At 43.3% G+C, this 22,904-nt stretch overlaps 1 protein-coding gene across 1 annotated transcript in view; it reads right to left on the bottom strand.

Moving 5' to 3' along the window:
• Positions 1-266: 266 nt before the first annotated feature.
• Positions 267-22,904, bottom strand: part of LOC102960494 (gamma-aminobutyric acid type A receptor subunit rho2) — a 41,198-nt gene continuing 18,560 nt past the window's right edge. The window contains exons 3-9 of the mRNA XM_007076927.3: positions 10,435-10,502; positions 8,398-8,621; positions 7,346-7,428; positions 7,007-7,147; positions 3,911-4,063; positions 2,480-2,676; positions 267-578 (exon numbers count right to left, since the gene is read on the bottom strand). Of these exons, the coding sequence (XP_007076989.2) occupies positions 267-578; positions 2,480-2,676; positions 3,911-4,063; positions 7,007-7,147; positions 7,346-7,428; positions 8,398-8,621; positions 10,435-10,502 (1,178 nt within the window). The remainder of the gene's footprint in view (positions 579-2,479; positions 2,677-3,910; positions 4,064-7,006; positions 7,148-7,345; positions 7,429-8,397; positions 8,622-10,434; positions 10,503-22,904) is intronic.

The following is a 22,904-nucleotide window of genomic DNA, read 5'->3' on the forward strand; positions in this document are numbered from 1 at the left end:
ACAGAAGAAGACAGTCCCAATGAGGCATGAAGTAGGACACAGAACACACCGTTAATGAGGAGCAAACCCATGAGGTCAGGGAAAAGGGAGCTGGAGGGCTCCTGGGCTCCTCTGAGAGGGGGTATTGCCATCGTGGTCCAGGATCTGGTGGTCCAGGGGCAGCTGCTCCGTCTGGTGAGGGAAGAGTGGTCAGCAGGTCCATGTGCAGACGGCTAGCCAGGCCCCATAGATGTCTATGTCCTTTCCCAAGCATAGCCTCAGGGCTTCTAGGAAAACACTGACCAATAAATTAAGTTGAAAAATATGTAGGAGGCAGGAAATATCAACCTGGAGTACTTGTCAATGGCATGGGTATTCTGGAAGATGCGAAGACCCATCTGGCCCTTCAGAAGCCCCTTCTTCCTAGAGGAGTTGGATTCATTGCTCACAGCCAGATGGACCACTATTTTGTCTTGTCTTTCTTCTTCTGTCAGAATATGGCTTCGTGGGTACCCAGCCAGGCTGTTGGCCTCAGACTCAGTGTAGCTTCCATCCAGCATCATGGTTCTTGAGTGAAGCATTCCACACGTGCAGGGGAACTGCAGGCAGCAAACACAAGAGAGGTGGCAGGCATGTTTAGACCCTGGGGAGGTGCAGAGGAGGTGGCCTGGGCCGAAAGCAAAGCCCTCTGGCTACTCAGAACCACAGAAAGGCAGAACTAGAAGGATCTCCAGAGATCACTCAGTCCAATGACTCTCTGCCCTGGCTGCATATTAGAATCATCCAGGAGCTCTTTAAAATGGCCACACCCAGGCTCCACTCTAAACGAATTAATTCGAAGCTCCCCAGGTGATTCTACTGTGCAGCCGGGGTCCAGAATCACTGATTGAGTTCACATGCTCTCAGCTGCAGAGAGGCGAAGACACAGAGAGGCTATATAGTTCTCCTGAAATTACATAGCTAGCGTCAGAGTCAAAACTTTAAACCTGCACATTCTCATTCCAGTTGTGGGTCTCCACCTCTTTGTGCATGAATCAAAAGATGACTAGGTAGGAAAGTGTCCTTATTCTAAAGCATAAAAGGTCATGGTGCCTTCAATGCATTTTTATTATTTTATTTTATTTTTTAAGTAGGTTCCATGCCCAGTGTGGGGCTTGACTTCACAACCTTCAGATGGAGAGTCACATGCTCTACCAACTCAGCCCATTAGACGCCCCTGCAATGCCTTTTTTAAGGAAGGAAATGGTTTCACTTAACTTCTTTCCAAAATTTGAGTCAGCAAAGAGTGGGCTTCTAGCTGGCACCATTCAACAATTCATGAGCCCATATTTGTCAGGTGAAGGCTTGTTATTCTTTTCAACAACTCTATATGGGAAAGTTCATTTGATTATAAATCAAAAATGTTTAATATAATCCAAAATCATTTGACAATGACCGATGCGCAGATTATTGAAAATCTGAGTGAATGCCACTCAAATGCTAAAGTAGAAAAGGTTTGAATAGAATTTTAAAAATAAATTCTTAAACGATTTAGCCTATTTGGAGGTAGTGTAGAAATATTTAACACATATGATGTGGGCATTGAAAGACTATTTTTGAAAAGGTAACACATCCTCTTTTCCTAAAATTTAAAAGTCCCTTATGTTAAGGAGCTATTAGCCACCTAGACGTGCATAAATGTGGGATTTTCATATCCCCTGATCTTTATACCTTTTAGGAGAATGCCCATTTCAATTGGTGCGATGATGAGCAATGATTTGGTTAACAAGTTGACATTTTATTTCTTATTGAGATTAATGAGAGTCTGAATATGAAAGGAATTGACTTTCCCTCCCTGTGCCAAAGGCCTATGCACATTGCCTGAATTTCTCATTTCCACTGTATCTCATGCTATGGGTTAATATACTGCAGTGCAGTGTATATAGCATAGTATTTCCAATGAGTCTAAAGGCTAAAGTTGTATGTGGCTGAATTTTCACTGGGTCAGAGCGCAGATAAACACAGGAATGTTCAACTCTAGAACTCTCCTTGCCTGGTCATAGGACATGGAGGCACCATCCCTAAACATGTTCAATAGTAACAGTGACACTTTAGATACTATACTATCTAGATGCTTTAGATACTATACTATACTAGATACTCTAGAACCCCATAGCTTCAAAATAATTTTTATATACATTACTTCATGAGATCTTTACAATAACCCTGGGAGGAAGGAGAGGTGAGGGTTCAGCTATACCATTTTTACAGATGAGGAAACGGAAGCCCAGTATAAGTAGCAGAATTGGACCTAAGGATCCAAGTCTTCCTGTTCCTAGTCTTGATCTAAAGACTTTCTGCTTTCTGGGATCCTTTGTGGTAGAAGCTAGAACCTACTCTAAAATAGATCTCCCTCCTTTTGCATAAACATCGCCCTTTTCTACACACAACCCTCCTTCCTGCCATTGTCATCCAACCAGTAGCTTGAGCTAGGACAGGAAATGAATGAAACTTGTCTCGCCTTTTCCCGGAGCTTCCGCTCCTTCCGCTCCTGCACCGTGGTCAGGTAGTTGACGGCTGCGTACTCCAGCACCGAGAGGAACACGAACACAAAGCTGACCCAGAGGTAGATGTCCACCGCCTTGATGTAGGACACGCGGGGCATGGAGGCGTTCACGCCCGTGATGATGGTGGACATGGTCAGCACGGTGGTGATACCTGCAACATCCAGCTCTAGTTCAGCCGCCGACAAGGGTACAGAACTGCTCCCACAGTCCACTGAGTCACCGTGTTATATTCTCCATCTCTTAAATCTAACGAGAAATCCCCGGGGCATGGAAACATCCATGCTGAGGATCTGCCCCACAGGAAGCAGGCAGCCCCCCTCCTGGCCAGCTCACTGCTGGTCCTCTTTCATTCTACGCCCCTTGGGGGACTGGGTCTCTGCGATATGGCTGACCACATCAGCAGGGCTTCACGGAGGACCCATCCAGATGTGGAATTTGAAACAGTGAGTAAAGGACACCACTAAAGGAAACTTCCCACACCACAAGGAATGGCCTTTATTCTCTCTCTGGGCCACGTTAAGTCTCTGAAGACTGTGGAAATTCCCAGAAGCCTGCATGCTAGTTTCTTCCTCGCTGTGCCTTGCAGGTTAAACCCTCACATTTCTGGGAGCCCAGCCTGATTTTGTCCAGATTGACAACGATGAGCTGTTACGGTTCACTCTGGAATTTAGGGTCTGCAAGGACTAAAACCACAACTCCAGGGCATACAGCCCTTTCCCTCCCCCCAAGTCTCCTGATACAGGCCCTGCTTTCAAACTCTCACTCTGTGCAAACAAGGCCAACAAACAAAATTCTTGTATTTACAAAATAAATTTTTGGCATTTGCAGAATTGTCTTATTCATCAACGTAGTGAGTTTTAACACTGCTGGTAGTGGACATCTATTCCCCAGACAAGCCTTTTCCTTCTGAAATGACTCGAGCAAAGCCGATGCAGTTGTAGCTCCCTGTGGTTTTCGTAAAATAGTCTAGGAAGCTGAGAGCAGTGTGGGAACAGTGAGGGCAAGAAGCAGGAGGCAAGTCTGCTCCTTTTGGCTCTGGCAGCCAATCAGTTAAGAACTCTGAATAATGATTTTACTTTTTCTTTCTTTTAAAAAAAAATTTTTTTTTTTTTTTTACTGTTTATCTTTATTTTTGAGACACAGAGAGAGAGAGCACGGGTGGGGGAGAGGCAGAGAGAGAGGGAGACACAGAATCGGAAGCAGCTCCAGGCTCTGAGCTGTCAGAGCCCGACGCAGGGCTCGAACTCGTCACCTGCGCGATATTGACCAGAGCTGAAGTCGGATGCTCAACCGACTGAACCACCCAGGCGCCCCTACTTTTTCTTTTTATAGTGATCAGTTATGAAAAAATAACCACCCTATCACACCTTATCACATGCTTTTACCCAGTGAAACTCTGGCGGGCACAGCTCTGCGGTCGATCCAAAAGGACACCCAGGACAGCATGACCATCAGGGTGGCAGGGAAATAGGTTTGGAGCAAGAAGAAGAAGATGTGGCGTCGCAACGTGAAGTTAATGTACAGACGGTTGTACCAGCCTGGGGGACACAGGAGGAAGCAAGTGAGGTTCAGTGAGAGAGGCAAAAACAAACTCCTTCCCTGGGTTCCCCCATATTGCTCTCATCTCCAGCAGAAAGTTCAAAGTGAATGATCATTGACTTAATAGAATATATCTCCTTTCTAAAATCGAAGCCCTCTCTCCTATAAACACATTTATTCATTCAATATTACCTAATTTCTCTCCATAGCACTTTGGGAAAAGGTAGAGAGATCTAGGTTTAGCTGCTTGTTTGGTATTTGTTATTTGCAAACCAGGACCATATTTCCTGAGGACTCACAGCTCAGGAACCTAAGACAGGGGGACTGGTTCTATTTTATTGATTCCAATACCAGTGAGGCAGGAGCCCGCAGAGCTGGGATCTTATCACTATTCCCTTTGTTGTAGATTATCAGCTGAGCCAACCTCCACATACATCACAAGATGAGTGGTTGTAAACAAAGACTAAAATGGTAAGGCTTCAAATGATCCACAAAATCGATACCCAATCACTGGGACCACAGATGGTGGCAAGGACAGTATAAATGTATAAAGTGGACTGAAACTGTGTGCACACACCTACCCCACTCCCATCTCAGCCCAGCCTGGGATGCTGACTCAGTAGCTTGCAAGAGGGCCCAGAAATCTGTTTGTCAAGCACACTGCCCTGATGGGTTGGATGCAGGAGGACCTCAGGCTGCACCCAGAAAAATGCTGCTGAGGAAGGGGACAAAGCCCAACTGGCTGGCATGGAAAGATAGTACTGAGTCAGGGAAAGGAAGGGGTGGATCAATAGGGAAAGGCTGGAACAATAGGATGAGTCCATTAGAAGCTTGGCGAATGGTTTACTATGTAAGTTCCTGGGTTATTTCAATGAGGTAGGTGCTTTCAGTGGAGTGGATAAATAGAAAGTACTCTTCAACTATGACAGAAACTCCCAATCCTTTATTCATACCACAGCGCTTACCCAGTCATGTCAGATTTTCCACACTTAAATTGGCACCCATGAAGCAAATCACATTGTTCCTTAGGTTTGCACAGGGTTTTTCTGGAAAGGCTGAGAGTTGCCCTCATTCTGCTAAGGACTATTCCACTATCCTTTCCTTGGAAGAAAATCAGGGAGAGTTGCCTTGGAAACACTAGGAAGAAACCAGGATCCTTAAAAATGTATACTCTGGGGGTGCTTGGGTGGCTCAGTCCTTTGGGCTCCCAACTCTAGATCTCAGTTCAGGTCATGATCCCAGGGTTGTAGGATCAAGGGATCAAGCCCCATGTTGGGCTCCATGCTGAGCATGGAGTCTGCTTAAGATTCTCTCTCTCTCTCTCTCTCTCTCTCTCTCTCTCTCTCTCTCCCCCTCTTTCCTCTCTCCCCCACTCATGCTCTCTCTGTCTTTCTAAAATAAAGAAATAAAAGGGAGCGTGGGTGGTTCAGTCTGTTGAGTGTCTGACTCTTGATTTTGGCTCAGGTCATGATCTCATCATTTGTGGGATGGAACCCTGCATCAGGCTCTATGCTGACAGCACAGATCCTGCTTGGGATTCTCTGTCTCCGTCTCTCTCTGCCCCTCCCCTACTTGTGCGCGAGGGCGTGTGCATGCATGCACTCTGTCCCTCAATAAAAAAAGAAAAAATATTTTTAAAAAACAGTGGCACATAATAAAAAGTTATGTAAGACATTCTTAAAATTGGTTTTAGAAAGAGAGTTGGTTTGAACTTACCAAGAAGATATGAGAAAAGAAAATTCTGTGGACATACATATCAACAGAAAAGGGAAGAAAGGGATGAGGACAAGCACTGTGGGCATAAAGTGAAGAAAGCTTGAGCTGTCTAAACACTAACACAACCTTGACTGAGGCTTGAACTTTCTCCACGTTTGATGTTGGGGACAGAGGGGTGTGTGGGGGGCAGATGAACAGGGAGATGGTGGCCATGTGGGGGCAGAAAGTAGAACAAAAGCTTTCCACAGAAGAGCCTGGGCTTCCCAATACACAAAGAGTAATTAAGTGAGAAGTCCTCTAGGGTCCTGTAGCTACCACAGGGCTATCGTGGGTTGAATTGGGATATGTCCAAGTCCTAACTCCCAGTATCTGTGAATGTGAGCTTATTTAGAAATAGAGTCTTTGTACATGGAATCTAGATGAGACGAGGTCATATTGGATTAGGATGGGCCATAATCCAACAACTGGTGTCCTTAGAGAAGAGGGAAGTGTGGACAGAGAGACACAGAAACAGCAGCATGTGAAGACACAGAGAGGGACGCAGGGAGAATGCCATATGATAACAGAAGCTGACATCAGAGCAATTCAGCACCCACCAGAAACTAGAAAGAGACAAGGAAAGGTTCCTCCCTAGAGCCTAAGGGAGGCGCATGTCCTGCAGACTTCTGGCCTCCAGAACCTTGGCAAATACCTTCCAGTTGTTTCAGGCACCCAGACCATGGTACTTTATTATGACAGCCCTCTGAAAACTACTACAAGAGCTCACAGTGAGATTAGAAAGGGACTGACAAGTGCATCCTCTCAAAACTTCAGACACAGCCCAGGGTCCAGGATGAGTTACACCATGCATTAAAAATAAATCTATAGATTGAAATATAAGTAATAAATACATTTCCTCGGAAAGCTATCATCTATATCATTAAGTCAAATAAACTAGATTACCGAACAGCATGTAAAACATGACCCCACAACTGTGCAATTACATAATTAAAGCAAGATGTTTGCAAGGGTGTGTTCCACTTCGTTAGGAGTGGTTGCCTCTGGCCATGAGAGACATGACAGCAACTTTTTAAAACCCTGCTTTTAAGTGCTGCTAATGTTTGGTAGAACTATATGTTATTTAATAATGCAAATTCATTTTCATTAGAAAGGGAAAAGTTTAAGGTTGGAGAATTCTCATGTGTTTTCTTCCACATTTGAATTAGACCATGGCAAACATTAGCTACCAGTGCTGCTGTAGAAGGCCAGTCTGGAAGTGGTGTGAAATTTCTGAATCAGAAACTGAGACAGGGAGATCTTCTCATCTGTTTTCAGGGATTCATCCCCATTCTTCCAATACAGCATCAGATCTTCATCTGTATATGCATCTTTGGGGAGAGGAAAATAAGTTAATTTGACTCCTTTGATTCTGACGCAGGCTGAAACAACAGGGAAATCCTACACCAGCTTCGGTGAGAACAGGTCTTAACACTGGCAGGCAGTACGTGGTCTCACGTTACTAAAATGGCACAAGGATTGGACAGGGAAAAAGGCAAAGATCTGTCATTAAGAATACGGATACTTACAGCTTTCCAGCTCCAAAGAACAGGTCTGGGAGTCCAGGGGAAAGTGGCTGAAGTCCATGTTGCACATGGCAGTGACTGTAATCCTAGGCAACCCAAAAGAGCATATTGGCTCATGCAGTGAGTTATTGGCATGACCAAGAGCAGCTGCCTCCTCACACCTACTTCAGCAGTTTGGAAATCCCAGTATCTAAGTTGCAGGACCCTAACTTTTAGAGTTCTGTCCTTCCATAAGACATGGCCCAGGTCCCGGCTACTGAGGGTGTTGGCTGTCAGTGGCCCACATCTGCACCCTTCTCTGGGCATTGCCTTCAGCCAGCGGGCTGCCTCCCTCAAGGATGCCTGGTTGGTTATGCCCTCCCCCCACCCTCCACCACCCCAAGGCTATTAGCATTGAATTCTGGTGAAGCATACAAGCAGGCCAAGAAGATGTGGAATAAGCCTGTGTAACACTCATTAGTCCACAAGTCAATCTGCAATAGCACTCAATAAACAGTAGCTATTGTTACCTTTTTTTTTAATGTTTATTTATTTTTGAGAGAGAGAGAGAGAGTGAGCAGGAGTGGGGGAGAGGCAGAGAGAGAGAGGGAGACACAAAATCAGAAGCAGGCTCCAGGCTCTCAGCTGTCAGCACAGAGCCCGACGCAGGGCTGGAACTCATGGACTGTGAGATCATGACCTGACCCTAAGTCTGACGCTTAACTGATTGAGCCACCCAGGCACCCCTATTGTTACCCTTTTTAATCTTTATTACCAACAAACTAGAATCATAGGCTCTCAGGGGTGGAAGGTATCTAGAAGGGCATTGATTCCCCAAACTCATTCGAGCCTAACTAGTCTCCTAGCCTGAGTTTAAGATCCCAGATGACGGGAAGTCACTGGCTACTAGGGTGATCATTTCATCTTTAGAAAGTTCTAACAGGTGTCAGGAGACTTGGACCATCTGTATAGCCCACAAGCCTAATGACAGCGATAAACTCTTCAGGGCCAAAGAGACTGATCATATATAGTAGAATGGCATTAGACAAAGAAACAGTGACCCCATGGGCATTTACCTCATGCTGTACAGCACGTGCCCATCTGGAAACACTCTCAGCATGATGTTGTCAGTGGTGGTGTCATGGGTGAATGACCTTTTGGAATGAACAAAGAAGACATCGGGGACCCAGATCTTCTTTACCAGCCGGCCATCGAAGGTCATGCTCTTGTTGTTGGTGCTGGGAAAAGCCAGCCTCTCATCCTTCCAGTAATGCCGCAGGTACAGGGTCATGGTGAAATCCTATGGGAGTCCGAGATGACACCAAACAGAAATGCTTAGAAAGCTTCCTTTCTTTTTATTTCTTTTTATTTTTTTTTTAACATTTATTTATTGTTGAGAGACAGAAGCAGACAGAGCATGAGCAGGGGAGGGGGAGAGAGAGAAGGAGACATAGAGTCTGAAGCAGGCTCCAGGCTCTGAGCTGTCAGTACAGATCCTGACACGGGGCTTGAACCCATGAATCGTGAGATCATGACCTGAGCCGAAGTTGGACACTCAACCGACTGAGCCACCCAGGCGCCCCAGAAACCTTCCTTTCTTACAGCCAACTCATCATCAACCAATGTAACAGACACCTCAGACTCAGCTTCCAGAGTTGGAGGTGACAGTTCTGCAGCCCTGTAGGACAGTGGCCGCAACAATGGTGCTGCTAGGAAACCGTAGGAAAGAGAATGGTTCATAGTGCATCATGAGGTTGGAGCCCAGGAAACTGAGCAGCCTATCCTTCAGGCTTTGCAAATGAAACCCGCAGCTGTAAGGCGGACAGCCTGGCATGGGGGCCAGCAGGGCGGGATTTCCCCAAAGTCCTGCTCTGTCTCACCTCGACTTGTGCACACAGGGCTCCTTACCTATTGGCTAAGCATTCAGTTTCGAGTTAGCGCACACTTGGAGAAACCTGTACAGCCAATGATACAAACCGTTTAAGAGAGTTTCTACCATTGGTCTTGTAGAATCTTTGAAGGCAGAAGTGTGTCCTGCCCACCATTGAATCCCTAAGCCCTAACTCCATGCCTGGCAGGGCACATAGTAGGCGCTCAATAGATATTTGCAGGATGGAAAAATGGGGGGCATAGGAATGAATGGATGAAGGGTTGGACAGCTGCATATCTGCTATAATTTCATCCTCAAAGCTCATTCTGCCAAACAGTGTCTCCTTGCCTGCATAGTTGATGCCTTGACCAAGACTCTGACCCTTCTGCTGCAGCCAGAAGATGCGAGTGCTAAGTTATAAGTGCAAATAAGTAAATAAGTGCCCCCAAACATCCTCTTCTGGGAGCAAGGATGGAAAGACACCTAGTGGTGGTGGTCTCAGAGCATAGTGCCCACAAACTTCTACTTTACCAGCACACCTGTACATCTTCTGGCTGTCCTGCAGGGTCACCCATGGAAGGCAGCACCCTACCTGCCCAGTCCTCTACTCCCACCTCTTCCTCCTTTTGTGCTGCACTGTTTTAGGTTATGTTTGTAAACCTGTTTCTTCTGCCTCAGGGGCCTTTTTCCTGCTCTTGCTCTGGCGCTCCCCGCACTGTCTACTTCTTACCCTTCAAGTCTTAGCTGAAACGAGGCTTCTCCAAAGAGCCCTCCCTCACCACCTGGCCTCGGTGGACCCTGCCAAGGAATGCGTAGGGGAGCGATGCTCAAGGCAGGCACTGGAGAGCAGAAACTACAGAATTTCTGTCTGAAAATGTCCACCTCCCATGCTTCTCCACGTGTGGTTCATCTCACCAGTCACATCACTTGAGGAGTGTGTTCAAAATATAACGTGCTGGGTCCCACTCCCAGAAACTCTGGTTCAGGAAGACTAGGGTGGGGTCCAGGAATGTGCATTTAACCAACTCCCCAAGTTACTTTTACCCATCAAGTCGAGAATCTCTGCTCTAGGCTTCAGTGCACTTGAGCCAACTGAGTGAGTCCCCGTTTTATTCCCTGCGGCCCCTGCTCCACCAACCAGGGGACAGCCTGCACCCATGCAGCCCCACCAGCCACGGGTGCTCACAGAACCTTAACCCCAGGACTCCACACCAGAGGCTGCCCCACCAAGGGCCCTGAGTACCATGTCCACTTCCGAGATGCTATCCAGGCTCTCCACCTGCACGTCCACACCCACCGGGATAGCAGGGCCTGCAGAAGAGCAAAGACATCTGGTGAAGGTACGTTTCTATCTACCACTGGGTCAGCAACCCCAGCCCCCTTCCTGGGGGTAGCCTGACTGGAACAGGGGTGAGGCAGTGGCTCGAATTCTATGAGGGGTTTTTTCTTGCTACTTCCTGACATGTTGGGTGCCTCAGCTTTCTTCCTGAGGGCAGGGACTGTGTCTGCCCTATGTTGCCTTTCCTGGGCCAAAGAGAATGTTTAACCCATGCTTGTTGGATGAACTGATGAACTGGATTACTACTTTCTACATCCCAGGGTTATCTCTGTAGGGTCAAGGGAATAATGCTCTAGTGCCTGAATAGGGACCCTGGTCAATTGTCCTCCTGTGACATCTATAGAGGACAGATAGTGCCTAATGGCCTCTGATTTGGGCTTGGGACACCTGCATGCCCAGGGCTAGATTTGTTCGATTATTCAAACTCTACCTACAGAGGACCTAACAGATACCTGGGATCCTGCCCTCTCGAAATCTTCAGTCTGCTGTGAGACAAGATCTCTGTGCAGTCAGATCGCTGCAAAAGACATAACTGTACAAGATTTTTAAACCCTTTCAGGTCGTGTCAGATGAGAAGTAGGAGAATACATAGCACAGGGGCTTGACACTCAATTCCATCTGGCCTGTGGCAAGATTTCCAAAACCATGTTTAGCGGTGGGTTTATCTGTGGCTTCCTGTTCTATGTCTTGGGCTGGATGATGGTTACACTCACTTTGTGACAACTTAGTGGGTTGCCCACTTTAATCTGTGTACTTTGTGTGTGTATGTTATACTTCCATAAAATGTTTCTTAGATTTTAAGATTTTTAAAAAACTTTTTTTACATTTGTTTATTTTTGAGAGAGAGAGAGAGAGAGAGAGAGAGAGAGAGAGAGAGCATGAGTGGGGAAGGGGCAGAGAAAGAAGGAGACACAGAATCTGAAGCAGGCTCCAGGGGCAGAGCCCGATGCGGGGCTCGAACTCACAAACAGTGAGATCATGACCTGAGCCGAAGTCGGATGCTTAACCGACTGAGCCACCCAGGCGCCCCAGATTTTAATATATTTTTAAAATCTAGAATGGAGAAAGCCAAAAATTTGTGTTTATCAAGCATATTAACACATGCTATTATAGTTATGGACAAAAAAAAAACATCTCTGAGAGTCAGGTGGCAGGTGGACAGAGGGCATGAGGCCAGCCCGGTGGCACCTGGAGCCTGTGAACCCTGGCCAGGGGGTGCAGAACGAGGGCACGCTGACCCACTGTGGTCTGAGCAGGGAGAACCTTAGGGTGGCTGGAAGAGTCTGGGTCTTAGGAAGAGACCTAAGGTCTGGGAGGGACCAGAGGGTCTGGAAGGTCTGGAAGGCACCAAGACTTTGGTCATGGGCTGGGAAAAAGGATGGGAGACTCTGACATGGAGTAGGAACCAGAAGGCTCAATACTCAGTTCTAGCCCAAACTGGGGGGCCAAGGGTCCTCATGGAGGTAGCCTAGAGCATTGGATGGGCTCACCAACTCCCACAAATGTCCCCCATACACCTGCTAATACTTGCAATCCCACCATTGAAGATTCGTTTTTTGACCGAGTCTAATAGAATGGAAGAATTTTATTTATTACTAGTGGAATTTAATCAGTATTTCCTATATTCTGAAACATGAAAGTAAATGAATACAATGCTTTATTTTTTATTTTTACTTTTTCCCTCTCGGATAAATTAGGGGGTAAGCTGATCTTTTTATTTTCTCGTATTTTTCAACTGAGAGCTTAGGTCAGGGCCCGTGAGACGTCCCTGCTCTAACAGCTGTGTTCTCTTTTTATTCTAGGCTCCCAGGGTGCTTTGAAGGTGCCAGAGTGCAATGTTCAGTGTGGGGAGGAGGCTCCCTCCTAGGTCTGACTGGTCTGCCTTTCTCCCCCAGGGGGCTTGCAACATGAGGGAGAGTCTGCGGGCAGCCTGGCCAGGGTCCTCTCCTAGTACCCAGACCCTGCTCCCTTTCGTGGGGCTATGTGCCCCCAGCATTGCCATCGGGGAAGTGGGGCTGGTTAATTCCTTCATCCTCTGGACCCTTTGTTGCCAGAGATGTTAAAACAGACCAGAGTCTGAGCTCTTAACCCTGGCACCACTGCCTCTCATGGATGTGTGCTGTACTTGACTGGCTCTCCTTTCCCCCTCTCCCTTTCTCTAAAGTGCCACGGGATCTGCAACATCAGGTCATTCCAAGAGCCAAAGGAAAGAAACAATATAGCCATCACCCTCTTTGAACCTACTTCCCAGTGGCCCGGTTTTCAGATAATGGGCACGGTGTATGAATAGGAGCTGGTTTTGGCAAAGGACATTTTCAAGATAAAATATATCAGCTTGCTTGGAGCCTGTTACTGTGTCTCTCTGTTCTCAGGGCCTGCCCTGCTCTCCACAGCTGCCCTGAGAGAAATGTGATAATGCCTGTGAGGATGACGTCAGTGCTCCGGAGGTACTGCCCACGTGGGAGTGCAGGCCAAGTTCTCAGGAGACCTGGGTCATTGGAGGTAAACAATCTGTGTGTTCAGGAGGCTCTAAAGCTATATTCCTAGGGACTCATATCTCAAGTTTGAACAGAACCAACAGCTCTGCCCTCCTTGGTCTGAGTGCAATGGAGTTGACCTTTGCCTTTGGCGTGCACTAGTAGGGCTAATGTTTCCAGGCTCTCCTGAACTGTCTACTTTGTGACCCTTCCTAACATGATTTTGGGAGAATTCTTCCAAATTACTGGATTTTCTCCTCCTTTCGTGAACAATTTTATGTTTTGAGTAAGCCTGGGTCCCATAAAGAGACAGAAAAGCCTAGTTAAACTAAGTAGGCATTCATGCTTTGGCCTCTTCACACTGCTACAGATTTTGCTGCTTTAAGAGAGGGATCTGGTAAGCTAAATAGAAGTCACCAGTGGGATTTCATGCAGTATAGCCAATGAGGTGACAAATGCAAGGCAGTATAAGGGAGATACCTGTGTAGTCAAGCATTTTCTCGGTTCTCAGCCTTCCTATCATTTCTCCTCACATGGTCCTAAAAAGCACACTTAGGAATTTATCCATTTTTGAAATTAAAATATATGTCATTTCTTCCCCACTGGCTCCAAGAATAAATATGAGACAGAATTTTCAGACAAACTAAAACAGAGAATTTGCCAACATGTGTCCTGCCCTAAATGAAGAGGTTTTTCAAGCTGAAGGAATTTGATCCCAGAGGGAAAGCTGGGGATGCAAAAATGAATAAAGAACAACAAAAATGGTAAACATATGCACAATTCTAAGTAAACACTGACTATGTAAGACAATACTTTATTTTATTTTGAATTTTATTTAAAAAATTTTTAATGTTTATTTATTTTTGAGAGAGAGACAGACAGACAGAGCATGAACGAGGGAGGGACAGAGAGAGAGGGAGACATAGAATTCGAAGCAGACTCCAGGCTCTGAGCTGTCATCACAGAGCCCAAGGCAGGGCCTGAACTAGTAAACCTTGAGATCATGACCTGAGCCGAAACTGAATGCTTAACCAACTGAGCCACCCAGGTGCCCCATAAGACAATATTAATAACGTATTGTGGAAATGAAAAAGCTAAACAGAAATGCAAACAAAAATAACATTTAAGTGAGAAAGGGAATAAATGGAGTAAAAGTGATGAGGTCTTTGCATTGTCTGGGAGAACAGTAAAAGTAGCTAATTAACATACTAGTATGATAAGCCAAGAGTTCCTGTTGTTTTCTGGGAAGCCACTGACAAATAGTAAGAGTACGCATGTTCAAAACTAAAATAGGAAAGCCAAAATAGGAATAACCAAAAGTAATCAATCCACAAAAAAACAGAGAGAAAAAAGAAAGAACATAGAATTGGTTGGACAATAAAAAAGACATAGTAGGATGATAGTTTTAAAGCCAACGTATAAATTATTCATAAATAAAAATGGACTAAATGCTCCATTGAACAAACAAACATTGTCCAACTTTAGAATTCAGAAATGCTAAAGTTTGTCAGAGGGATCAAGAAACAAAACCCAACTTTATGCTATTTAAAGAGACACACTGAAAATATAAGATACAGAAAAGTAGAACATGAAATGCAAAAGATAAAACATTCAAATACTAACCAAAAGAAAATGAGTGTAGCTATATTATATCAATAAAGTAGACAAAGAGATAAATAAAGAGGCGCATTTAGTAATAATAAATGACTCAATTCACCAACAAAATATACATATAAATTTGTGTGCATTTACTGATATAACTTCAGAATGCAAAAACAAAAGTAGACATAATTGAAGGAGAAACAGAAAAATTTACATTTATAGTGGGAGATTTTAATACATCTCTCTCAGAATTTATAAAACAGGTAGACCAAAAACATCCCAGTAAGAGCACATAAGATGAAAACATTTAACAAACTTGGCATAATGGACATATATAGGACAATGAATGCAAAAACTATATAATAAACATTAATTTGAAGCACTCAGTGAACACTTACAAAAATTTACTATATACAGTGCCAAAGAACAATTCTGACAACTTTTAAAGGGTTAGAATTTATATAAACTATGAACTCAATGAACGCTAGAAATTAATAACAAAAATATAGCTAGAAGATCTCCATACATTTGAAAATTAAGCAATATACTTCTGGAAAAACTGATGGGTCAGTGCAGACATCATAATGAAAATTTTAACAAAATGATTAAAAGGACTACACATCAAAACTCATGGAATGCAAGCTAAGTGTTTTTTACAGGAAAATGTATAACTTTAACTACCATCTCAGAAAAGAAGAAATGCTTAAATTCAATGAGCTAAGCATCCATCTTTATTTATTTTTTTTTTTTAAGCATCCATCTTTAAAACTTAGGAAAAGAAAAGCAATTTAAGTAGATAAAAGGAAATAATAAAAGTAAAAACAGGAAGTATTGAAATAGAAAACAAACACACAATTGAAAGGATACTGTTAAAAGCCAAATATTGATTCTTTGAAAGGACTGGTAAAACTGATAAAATTCTAAAAAGATTGGTCTTGCAAAAAGGAAAGCAAAAATAGCCACTATCAGGAACGAAAAAGGCATCATTGTATATGCTACAAACATGAAAAAAATTAAAGAAGTTATTCTGAGCAACTTTTTGCCAATAACTTTTAAAATTTAGATGAGGGACTCCTGGGAGGCCCAGTCAGTTAAGTGCCCGACTCTTGATTCTTGATTTTAGCTCAGGTCATGATCTCATGGTCATGAGATTGAGCCCTGCATTGCATCAAGCTCCAAGCTGGAAAGGAGCCTGCTTAAGATTCTCTCTCCCCATCTCCCTCTGCCCTTCCTCCCTCCAAAAACAGACAGACAGGTAACTAACTAACTAACATTAAATAAATAAATAAATAAATAAATAAATAAATAAATAAAATTTATATGAAATTATCTAATCCCCAAGAATATACAATATACCGACCAACACTGATAAAAAGAGAAATACAAAAACCTGAAAAGTCCTTTAACTATTTTAAAAACGGAGTCTTGGGGCACCTGGGTGGTTCAGTCGGTTGAGCGCCGACTTCGGCTCAGGTCACGATCTCGCGGTCCGTGAGTTCGAGCCCCGCATCGGGCCCCTGTGCTGACAGCTCAGAGCCCGGAGCCTGTTTCAGATTCTGTGTCTCCCTCTCTCTGACCCTCCCCCATTCATGCTCTGTCTCTCTCTGTCTCAAAAATAAGTAAACGTTAAAAAAAAAAAAAAAAAAAAAAACGGAGTCTTTAAATTTTCCCACAAAGAAAATGATAGGTCCAGATGCCTTCACCAACAAATTCTAGCAAAGTTTTAGGAGGAAAGAGCACCAGTCTTACATAAACTCTTCCAGAAAATATAAAAAGAATATTTAGAAAGTCAAAATCCATGTGAAAAGATGTCAAGTTATTTTATGAAGTCAGAACAAGGACTGCACTAGATAGCAAAATTACCAGTCAGTGTCACTCCTGAACATAGAATCAAAGCTCCTAAACAATATAGTAACAGATCACATCCAGCTATATATTTAAAAAAAAAAAAAAAAAAAAAAAAAAAGATAAATCACTTCTACATCAGGTTTATTCCAGGAATGCAAGGTTGTTTTCACACTGGAAAATCAGTCAAAGTCTTCCAACGTTGAATACTAGCAAGCTAAATAATTCACACTAACATTTCTACTGAAAACTAAAAAGCTGGACCAAATATAAAAATTTATTTCTGAAGACTTTGATACTAACAAAATAAACCTAGATGAGGATGTGAGAGGGAACCAGAGTCCCAAGGAGGGATATTCAATGTTTGGATCCACTTTTCCTGGGGGCATCTGCTAGCTGAGGAAGGCAACTGAGAAGCTGAAGGATGCTTTTGATGGTTTCAGGAAGCTTTGGGGCTGGGATTAGAATCCAGGGCCCACCAAGCAGGCTGCTCCACCTTAGGATCCCCAAAAGTATACCTTAGCAGTGAAGGTAGATAGGCCCTTGCGGGATATGTAGCTCAGCTTCAAATCACATCAGTCCCTACTCTGTCAGTAGGTTGAAGTTATCTGGAGTGGTAGTGGCCTCAGGCAGCACAGAGTATTCGTGCTGCCAGGCACCTGGTATAAATAAACAGAAATCTACTCTGGAGGAAGATAACACCATCCCAGGTGTTATCTTCAATTATATCTATTAAAAATATCATAAATATAATATATAGTTCATAATAAAAATAACCAGGCACACAATAAGACATACACAATAACCAGCAGAAAAAAATAGAGAATAGGAACAAGGGGCTTTAGATATTGAAATCACATCAACTTTAAAATATCTTAGTGTGGGGGCACCTGGGTGGCTCAGTTGTTTAAACATCCAACTTTGGCCTAGGTCATGACCTTGCCATTCCTGAGTTCAAGCCCTGCATCAGGCTCTATGCTGACAGCTCAGAGCCCGGAGTCTGCTTCAGATTCTGTGTCTCCCTCTCTCTCCTCGTCCCTCCCCCACTCTCTCTCTCTCTCTCTCTCTCTCTCTCTCCCTCTCTCTCTCTCTTAAAAATAAATAAACTCTAAAAAAATACAATTAAAAAATATCTTAGTATACTAAGTGAAATAGATTAAAAAATTAAGATTTGGAAATTCTTCTTAAAACTGTAAACTACAAAAATAGAATCAATCAATATAATCCTTCATATTAACAGAAAAAGCCTTTGCCAAAGTCAGTGCCCATTTATGATTTTTTTAAGCATAGGAATAGAAGGGAACTTCCTGAATCTGAAAAGAGATAACTACCAAAAAATAGCTACAATAAATATCATATTTAATGGTAAAGTGTTGTAAGTTTTCCTTTAATATTGAGAATGGGATGAGAATATAAATGCCACTTCTATTCAATATTGTATGGAAAGGACTAGACAGCACAATAAGGCAAGAAATGAGAAAAAGTTATGAGGACTGGAAAAAAAAGAAACAAAAGTGCCATTATTTATATAAGATTGGACATATAATTTTTTAAATTAGCAGATAAGTTATTAGAATTAATAAGAGACTTTAATAAGGATGTTGAATACAGAGTCAATATACAAAAGTCAAAGTTAGAAAAGGAAATTTGCAAAAGTGCCTTTAACAATTGCATCAAAAATACCTAGGAATAAGTACCTAGAGAAAAATCTAGCAAAATATCTGAATGTCCTCTATGAAGTAAACAATGAGATACAATAGAGAGAAATTAAAAGACATAAGTACATGGAAAAATAGATCATGGTCCTGGGTTGGAAGTTTCAATATTGTAAAAATATTAATTATCCCATATTGATCTACAGACTCAATGCAATTCTAATCTAGATCTCATTAGATTTTCCTATGGAACTTGACAAAATGCTTATCAGGAAATTCAAAGCAGCCTTTCTTGAAGAAAAACAGGGTGGGAGGATGTGCTTCAGCAGGTATCCTGATTTATTACAGAACCACAGTAAAGAGGAAGTAAAGAATTGGCATAAAAATGAACCAGTTGACAAAATGGAACAGAATGGAGAGTCCAGAAGTAGAAATACACATTTGAGGACATTGACTTATTATTTTTGTTTTTGAGAGAGAGAGAAAGAGAGCGCAAGTGGGGGAGAGAGGCAGAGGGAGAGAGAGAGGATCTCAAGCAGGCTCCACACTCAGTGCAGAGTCTGAAACAGGGCTCAGTCCCATGACCGTGAGATCATGATCTGAGCCGAAATCAAGAATTGCACGCTCAACTGACTGAGCCACGCAGGCGCCTGAGAACATTAATTTATTATAAAGATATCACTGCAGGTGATTGGAGAAGGAATATATCTTTAATAACCAATGCGGGGACAATTGGAAATACATATGCAAATCATGCAATATGCAAAATAACTCCAAGTGGATTATAGATCCAGATGTGAAAAGCAAAACAACAAAGCTCCAGAAGGTAATCAAGGGGAATATATTCTTATCTCAGGATAGCAATATACTTATCGAGACACAAAAACACTAACCATAAGAAAAGATCAATAGATTTACACTGAAATTAAGATTATCTGGCAAAACGAATATTTGGCATTAGAAGTCAGGATAATGGTTGCCCATGGTGGAAGGATAATTATAGGGAGAGAAGACTTCTGGAAATACTGTTTCTTGATCTAGATGCTCATTACAAGAAAATGTTCACTTTTAGATAATTCGCTAAGCTGTACGCTTATGATCTGTGTACTTTTCTGTATATATGTTACAATCCAATAAAAAATTTTTCACTGAAGAAATCAAGAACTCCTATTTATCAAAAACCACCACTGGCAAAAAGCTCGCATGCAGAATATATAAATAATTCTTAAGAGTCCCATTAAGAAAAAGTCAGACAACCCAATACAAAAACAGCCGAGACTTCAAACAAACATTTCAAAAAAGAGGAAATAAATCACAGACACACAAAATAGACATAACTCCATTTGAAACACAATGAGGTATTACTACTCAAACTAGTCAAATTGATCAGAGTCTCAACTTAAACCCCACCTTTCTTCTAGAAGGATTTCCCCAACCCCCTAATTGAGGTTGCTGGACCCCACCGTGTCCTGTTCTTTTCCTACCAGAACACTCATCCACCCCCCATCAACCACTGGGGAGGAGGGTTGTCTTTCTGCTTTGTCAGCCTCCAAACTCTGCACCCTCACCCCCACACATTAGAGTAGGGTGGGGCAGTGATCATATTAATAGATAACAAGACCTGAAGTCAATGGTATGAGGTTCCTCTGAAAGTGTAGAAGGAAGAAGAGGAAGGGAGGATGTTGCAGGTTCTGTGGTCCCACAGGTGGAGAAGAGAGGGGTCATTTGCCAGCCTGGATTAAGGAGGCAGGTCCCTGAGTCCCCCCACTCCTATCTTCCCCAACCAGTTTGTCAGTGGGTGGAGGAGCCTCTGCTATAGGAATGAATGATCAAAATCAGAAAGTGGAAGACAAGCCCGAGAAAGCCACCTTGCCCTCATGGGGGCCAGAAGAGAGAACAGGCTCTGGAGAGGATCAAGGCCCATTTCTCTGTTCCTCTGGTGCCCCACCTGGCCTTGCATTCCCTCCTCAGCCCTCCCTCGGTACCCTTCATGCCACCTTCCAGCTGCCCCTGACTGCTTTGTCATGTCTGTGATTTGTCACTCTCCACCAGTGCCCTCATGTGGAGATCATCTGTGCAAGGCAGGCAGGGGTAGTTATCCTGAGCTCATGGAGCCCCTAGGGACAGGTGCAAGCCTTCTGCGAACCTTCTGAAATTACATAAAAAGTAAGCATGCGTGTGTGTGTGTGTGCATGCACGCCCATGTAACAGAGATTATCATTATTCAGGGAAACAAACAGATTTTCAAAGGACTCTGTGATTCAAAAGAGTCAAAAAATAAACCTACTGTGGTAGCCAGGAGTTGGATTTTGGTCCCATCATCCACCAGCAGTGTGACCTTGGGCATACATAATTTCTCCGTGCCTCGGTTTCCTTATCTGTAAATAGGTGTAATTATATACCAGCTTCATACTGTTGTCATGAGGATTGAATGTGTTAATCCATGGAAAGCCCATGTAAGGGTTTGGCATATAAGATGTTCTATAATTAGTTATATGATCATTGCCATTATTATTGTGGCCTATCTCACTTACCCAGAGGGTAGAGCCTGAAACTTACTCATTGTATTTCCCTCAGCACTCACAGAACAGAGAGCCTGGCCTGAGGAGGGCTTAATACACGTTGGGGGAAGGAATGACTGCCAACCTCTTAGCCCTGGTTTCTAGTCACTGAGGGGCCACACTGTAGACCCAATTCTGCAAGGAAATCGCAGGTACCCATGGTGTTCTGCCTGCCACACCAGTGCCACTGCCCACTGACCCTGGACTCCAAACGGCCAAACTCGGGTCCTGGACTATCACCCAGCCCTAGCCATAGGTGAAGCGTGGCTTCACTCACCTTCAGCAATGTGAGCAGAAATAAACTGCTCCAGACTGTGCCACAGGACAAAATGGGGAAACCCAACAACAGAAAAATCTCTGTGGGCCACACTTGACGAAGGGCTGGCAGTTATTAGCAACGCATGCTCCCAGGTACTAAGGAGTTAAAACTTGCCCCATTAAAGGGAGGGAAAAAACACATCAAGGGTTTGTCCAAAGAAATACTGTGGTCATTGAATTAATCCGGCTCATGTGGCAGTCTTTTTTAAATTAATTAATTTTTTAATTCCAGTGTAGTTAACATACAGTGTAATATTAGTTTCAGGTGTACAATATAGTGATTCCACATTTCCATACATGACTCAGTGCTCATCATGATACGTGTACTCTTAATCCCCTTCACCTATTTCACCCATCCCCCACTCACCTCCCCTCTGGTAACCATCTCTTTGTTCTCTATAGTTAAGAGTCTGGGGTTTTTTTGTCTCTTTTTTCCATTTGTTTTTTTAATTCCATATCTGAGTAAAAGCATATGGCATTTGTCTTTCTCTGACTGATTTATGTCACTTAGCATTATACTCTCTAGTTCCATCCATGTTGTTGTAATTGGCAAAATTTCGTTCTTTTTATGGCTGAATAATATTCCACTACACACACACACACACACACACACACACACACACCACTTCTTTATCCATTCCTCTATTGGCGGACACTTGGGCTGCTTCCATAATTTGGTTATTGTAAATAATGCTGCAGTAAACATAGGGGTACATTTATCTTTTTGAATTAGTATTTTCACTTTCTTTGCGTAAACACCTAGTAGTGGAATTACCGGATCACATGGTAGTTCTATTTTTAATTTTTTGAAGAACCTCTATAGTATTTTCCACAGTTTACATTCCCACCAACTGTGCCTAAGGGTTCCTTTTCCTCCATATCCTCAACAACACCTGTTGTTTCTTCTGGTTTTGATTTTAGTCATTCTAACAGGTGTGAGGTAGTATCTCATTGTGGTTTTGATTTGCATTTCCCTGAGGATGAGTGACTTTGAGTATGTTTCCATGTGTCTACAGGCCACCTGGATGTCTTCTTTGGAGAAATGTCTATGTCTTCTGTCATCTGGCAGTATCTTTTCAAAGATACTGCCTTTTCAAAGTCTTTTCAAAGCCTCTTTTTATAATGAAATCTCAGACTTGTAGTAAAATTAATTGAAACAAACAAACAAGACCTTAATGCTGGTCACTTCAGCATTCTTCTTCTTACTTTAGTATTTTATCTTATTCTTTTTAAACTTTTTTTGTTTGTTTATTTTTGCGAGGGAGACAGTGTAAATGGGGGAGGGGGAGAGAGAGGGGGAGACACAGAATTGGAAGCAGGCTCCAGGCTCTGAGCTGTCAGCACAGAGCCTGACGTGGGGCTCGAACTCACAAACTGTGAGATCATGACCTGAGTCAAAGTCAGATGCTTAACCAACTGAGCCACCCAGGTGCCCCGTTACTTTGGTATTTTAGGTGTCACAGTCTTTCAGAGATCAATCAGCATTGCAGCTGACTCTCAATAAGACCTTCCAGTGTGCAGTGTTTCCTGGTTCACCACACCTTCCCTGACTGACTGGTTTATTCTTTCCAACCCACACTGTCCGTGTCTCCCAGACCACACAGCTGGGAATGTGGAGATCAAGAAGGCACGGTTCCTTCCTCCAGGAGACTAAAATCCACTAAGAGGGACAATGAGCTCTGTGATAATAGGAGCAAAGCTCAATTAATTCTAACCAAAGGCACTGTAGAAAATTTCACAAAAGAGACAGCTTTTGATTAATTCTGTGGCACTGGAGAGAGTGTCACCATAGGGACAGCATTTGGGCTGGGCTTTGAGGCACTGGTTACTTCTAACAGGTAGCGAAGAGAAGGACGTTTCAGGTTGCGTGTACAGTGTCAGGAGGTACAGGGGAGCAAGGTGGATAATTAACTCAC

Source organism: Panthera tigris, chromosome B2 (genome assembly GCF_018350195.1).
Source record: "Panthera tigris isolate Pti1 chromosome B2, P.tigris_Pti1_mat1.1, whole genome shotgun sequence".
NCBI classification, from domain to species: Eukaryota; Metazoa; Chordata; class Mammalia; order Carnivora; family Felidae; genus Panthera; species Panthera tigris.